Source organism: Elephantulus edwardii, unplaced genomic scaffold (assembly GCF_000299155.1).
Source record: "Elephantulus edwardii isolate Elephantulus edwardi_28Jun2011 unplaced genomic scaffold, EleEdw1.0 scaffold00185, whole genome shotgun sequence".
Lineage (NCBI taxonomy): Eukaryota > Metazoa > Chordata > Mammalia > Macroscelidea > Macroscelididae > Elephantulus > Elephantulus edwardii.
The window spans coordinates 5,966,589-5,971,993 of record NW_006399935.1 but is presented as its reverse complement, the minus strand read 5'-3'; the positions used below and the strand labels follow the sequence as shown (position 1 = coordinate 5,971,993).

General features: G+C 52.4%; 1 protein-coding gene across 1 annotated transcript in view; it reads left to right on the top strand.

Annotated features, from left to right (window-relative positions):
• The first annotated feature begins 296 nt into the window (after positions 1-296).
• The window catches only part of CCDC94 (coiled-coil domain containing 94), a 15,008-nt gene continuing 9,899 nt past the window's right edge, over positions 297-5,405 (top strand). The window contains exons 1-2 of the mRNA XM_006896394.1: positions 297-320; positions 2,648-2,748. Coding sequence (XP_006896456.1) covers positions 297-320; positions 2,648-2,748 — 125 coding nt within the window. The remainder of the gene's footprint in view (positions 321-2,647; positions 2,749-5,405) is intronic.

The following is a 5,405-nucleotide window of genomic DNA, read 5'->3' as shown; positions in this document are numbered from 1 at the left end:
GTATATATATATAAGAACTCCAGGGGGCGCCGCTTCCCTGGGAACGTACCCAAATGCGCACTCCAACACCGGAACCAATGCGCCACACTACCAGGGTTGCAAGCCGAGGGACACTAGTCAGGTTCTCATTTTTGACAGGCGGGAATCTGAGCCAATGAAAAAACAAGTTTTAGAGCCTGCAGCCAATAATGGCGACTAGGGGAAGTGACGTTAGGGGAAGCCCTCAGCCAATGGTGGGAACGCTATTACAGTCTGATCAGTTGTGTCTGTTCTTGTGAGAGCAATAGGAGGCCACAATGTCGGAGCGAAAAGTTTTAAATGTAAGTGTTGCGGGCCTAGGTTTTTCCATCGGGCGTGGGCCACGTCAGAGCTCTGGCAGAGCTGGGCTTTGTATGATCTATTGCAGCTTCCCCGGGGACGGAGCTTCTCCCACCGACTCTGCCAAAGCGGGGCTTCTCAACTCTTCCCAAGGACCCACCCCTCGGGGGGCATATACCCAATCACCTGCGTGGGCGTGGGCGGAGCCTCCGTTATCTATCCAATCACTCTCTTAGTGGACTGTCGGAAGGAAATCAGTTATTTTCTGGGAGCCGGGCTTCCCGTGGGAACATTGATGTTGCTTCTCTCCCTTTCACTTCAAGGAGCATTGTGATCCAAAGACAGACTATCCACCAGCTGCTCCGCTGGAGAAAGATGGGCAATGTCCCATGCGATTTACCGCCTTTGAAAACCCACCAGCTAGGATTCTGCTAGGAGTTGTTGGCGACACACAACCACCACCCTGAATCTCCATCAAGTCATGTGACTTGGAGAAGTTGCCTACCCCTTTCATTCATTCCCCGGGCAGGCAAACTAACATTTGTTATTTCTTGGTTTTTAGTTGATCTCCGACTCCTAGTGAACACACACACAGGTCCCCCGTCCCCGAGCATACAGCGCCGCATAAAATTTTCTGGGCAGCAGGGGTGGTTTTTTTTTTTGGGGGGGGGGTTAAATTTTATTTTTTTGTGTGTGTACCGTCAAATCAGATCTGACTGGTACAGGAGGAGACTGTCCCTCCTTCTCCAGCAGAGCACCTGGTGGATTCGAACTGCACCTCTTGGATTGCAGTGCAGCTTCTTGCCACTAGGCCACCAGAGCTTGCCCTGGGCAGCAGTTTTAACAGCAGCAGACCAGCCTCTCTTTCCTCCCACAGAACACATTGAACCGCTGACTTTTCTTTCAACCGCCAGTCCGTTTTTCCTCTACTGTGGCTCCTTTCTGTCACTTAGGCAACAAAATCCCACTATTCCTGTCCAGTAGCTGGTGGATTCGAACCACCAGCCTCTCAGTCTGCAGCCCCACCACATAACCCAACACCTCCTTTCCCTGACTTACCGTAGGTGTTTCTGTTGTTATGTGACAGGCAGGCGCTATGCTTTACTCATCGAGTCCTTATAATTGAGTTTGTGTGTAGATAGATTTTAAGGAGACTGATGTTCAAATAGGATATTAATTGCTAGGAAGTGGAGGACTTGAACTGAAACCCTCCAGCCTACAGTCCATCCGGGTCCCCCGATCACTAAGTCACCTTGTGTTTGAGACCTTGGGTTCAGTCCTGGCTCGGCTATTCATGCTCTGTGAGTTGCCAAAACTGTTGGGACTCTGTGTCCGCCTCTATAAAATGGGTACCCTTTCCACTCTCTTGGAATCTCCCAAGGATTCACCGAGGCAGGGCATGGACAGTGCCCAGTGCAGGGTCTGGAACTTTGTTTTCTGTCTAAGGGCATCATTCTTCAGAATCAAAATTCACCCTTCCTGTGTCTCCCATTCGGGGCCGCTGTACAGGAAAGAGTTGTCCTTGTCACAGCATGCCTGAGTGTGCCGGCCTAGGAGACCCTGCCTGTAAGGTTGGCGCCGTTGGCAGCGGGGAACTAAACATGCAGAGAGTTCCCACCATTTCCTGGTCAGCCTGTTGACAGAGCCCAGAGTGCAGACACTGGTCAACTCGAGTGTCTGCTTTCCCTCCGGATCCTGACGGGCACACAGGTCAAACACAAGGTTCACATGTGTCAGCCACAAGGCATACATGCCAGGTATAAAGTGCACACGTGTCGGGCACAGAGGCACATGTGTTGTGTTAGACCACAGTGACCCACGTGGCTAGCAGAGGTGCACACGTGACCAGCTCCCAGTGACAGCCTGGGACACTGACTAGCGAGCTTCGTGGTGGACATTTCACTCCGGCTGTCTGAACTTTGACCGCGTTGCTGGGCATTAAGTGCAGCCTCCCCCCTGCCCCGTTCCCTCCCAGGTGGAGAGGGTGCTGGGCTCCGAGCCTGCTGGCCCCTGGCTCTTCACCCTCCCTTGCTGGTTGTATTCTGTCTTTTTGTTGTAATCAATCAGTCAGTTAGTTATGTGTGGAGTCCTAGGGGCTCCCCTAGTAAAAGGTTTCCTCTCTGCTGCTGACTGAAGGATGTCAGTTCAAACCCACCGGGTGGCTCCCCTCAAAGACCTGGTGTCCCGCATCCTGATAGGCGTAGGTGAGGGAGCCGGGCACACAGCAGGTGAGGGAGCGGGGCGCAGCGCAGAGGTTTCCGAGGGCAGACTTAGGGTCCTGCCTCCATGTCTGCAGGCAACTCACCCCAGCATTCCCTTGTCCCTGCAGAAATACTACCCGCCAGACTTTGACCCCTCGAAGATCCCCAAGCTCAAGCTCCCCAAAGACCGGCAGTACGTGGTGCGGCTGATGGCACCCTTCAACATGCGGTGAGTGTCCCTGCATCCCTCAAACCTGCACATCAGCTGGGGCAGACAGAGCCACTTTCCGTGTCCACAGAGAGCTGGCTGGGCTAACGGTGAAGCCACATCATAGCCCTACTCAGGCACGAATCCACAAATGAGGGACCCATCAACAGCCTCCCTGCCCCCACCTTTCAGGATCACTATAGAAGGAGTTCTGAAGACATCCGTTAAATGCTCACCTGCTAACTCCAAGCCCAGAAGTTCAAACCCATCAGCTGCTCCAAGTGAGAAAGATAAGGCATCTGTCTGTGTGTGTAAAGATTACGGCATCAGAAAACCGGCACAGCAGTTCCACTTTATCACCTCTGGCTGATAGAGACAGCCACCTGCCCCCGTGGGACCTGACCAGGAACCCACACACTCAGTGCCGCCCCGTCAGCAGACACGGCGAGCTCGTCCCTACAGGGGGCCTTGGACCAAGCTGTTTGCTCACTGAGAACACTGAGTTTGTCCTCCCCAGGCTGGCTCCCCCCTCTTCACCATCAGCGCCCCCACTCCTCTGGCGGCTGAGAGGGACCCTGCAGTTGCCCTCCATGCTCCTCCTCTGTCACATGCTGGAATGACCATATTTTGTCATTTTTAACTCTGCAGCTTCTCTGAGGTGAATATATCCAATATTGAATTAGTCCTTCTCCAGATGGACGGGGTGAAACCTGGGTGCTCCTTAGAGACAAGAGTGGTAAAACCTCGTATCCTTGGAGTCTAAGGGTCCAGTCCTTGGATGAAGACACCATGGTGGGAAAGGTGCAGGGTCAGCACAGGAGACAAGGTGGATTCATACAGTGTCGGCAACAGTGGGCCTGGCCTGTTGGTGACAGTGAAAGTGGCTCAGGACAAGACAGCTCGCAGGACTCCCTTAGGTGTCGTCACCCTGAGGGCACATAATCAACAACAGCCAAAATGAGGCCCTGGATGGCACAGAGAGTTAAGTGCCCAACCACTAGCTGAGAGGCTGCTGGTTCAAACCCACCAAGCAGCACCCTGGAGGGCCTAGCAGCCTGTTGCTGAAAGTTTACATTTTGACCAGCTCAGAGAAGCAGTTCTGCTCTGTACCTGGGGGTCAGTGATGTCAGATTTGCCAGTAAACAAGGTAAGCAGGCAGGAAATTAAAAGACTAATTACACTGGGAAAACCTGCTGTCAGAGATCTCTCCAGAGGACTGAAATGCAGCAGTGCCAGTCTAGAGACTAAGGTGCACCTGATCCAGGCCATAGTCTTCGCAAGTACTGTCTCAGAGTGAGGGAAGCCAAATATCAAATTTAATAATAGTAGCCCAAATGCTGTATCGGGAAATGAGGGAGGCTTAATACAAGCTAAAGGTCACTTTGTGACACTGGGACATTCCTTAGGAGTCAACATTGTTTTTAGTTTTTATCTAATGAATCCCTCCCTCTTGAGATTAACATAAAGAGGAACTTGGCCTTATCTGTAAAAGATTTCACCATTATCCTTTGTTTTGTACTTCCTTGTGATTCTATATAAATACTCAGAGAAGCATGGCTCGAGGTCTTCAGTCGAGAACTGCTGACCCCCTGTTTTACGCTCTCTGCTCTATCTCATTCCTGGCTGTTTGTCTCTTTATTATAAAATTATTCTATTCTTTGGGACCCTCGGTCTGCAACATCAGAGAGCTGGACAATGACTAAAGATGACTAAGAAGAATCAAGGTTTCAAGTTGTGGTGCTGGAGAAGAGTCTTGAACATACCATGGACCTCCAAGAAAACCAAATAGGTCCGTCTTGGAGAGGGTGAAACCAAGTTTCTCCTTGGAAGCTAGGCTTTTGAAGCTCCATCTCACATACTTTGGACATGTGGCCAGGAAGGACCAGTCATTAGGGAAGAAGAAGGACATCATGCTCAGAAGGGTGGAGGGACAGCACAGGAGGAAGACCCCAGGTGAGATGCATTGATGCGGTGACTAGGACAGTCGGGGTAGGTGCGTTGGGGTCAGTGACACTGGCTCAGCACAGGGCAGGCTTCAGAGCTGCTGTTCACAGGGTCACTATGGGTCGCAGGTGACTCGACAGCACATAACAACGAGGTAAGCAGGGCCTTGCTTGTGCCACTTACTAACCTGTCCTGAACGACTTCACAGTTCCTCACCACGTCAGGGATTCTGCTGACAGACAACCTGACAGCTGTCTGTCTCCCAGCCGCGTGGCAGTCCTGCAGACACAAAGCCTCTTTTTAGATTTTCAGTCCCTGACAGGGCGGAGTGCCCAGGAGACAGCATTTGCCCCTGTTCCTCTTGCTTATGGGTAATCGGCCCCCGGGGTCTCCATCAGTCAGAATCTACTCAAAGACAGCAGGAACCGCAGCAACCGCCAGAGCCTTTGATTTGATGGCTTTGAGCGATTTTTCTCTCTTCAGTCAGTCATTTATTCAGAGGACACTTACAGGGCGGCCCTGTGTGCCAGGATCTGTGCCGAGCGGGTGGGACAGTCTCGCGGATCCTCGCCAAGGCAGGGGAGGAGTCTGGGGCGGTGGAGCTGAGGTCCAGCTGTGAGTGGTGGCTCAGGCCCTCGGAATGCAAGGACAAAGGCCGTGAAGACAGAGCTGAGCTGGGGGCATCTGTAGAACAGCCAGAGGTCAGCCCCCAAGGCCAGAGGTGGGGAGGGGGC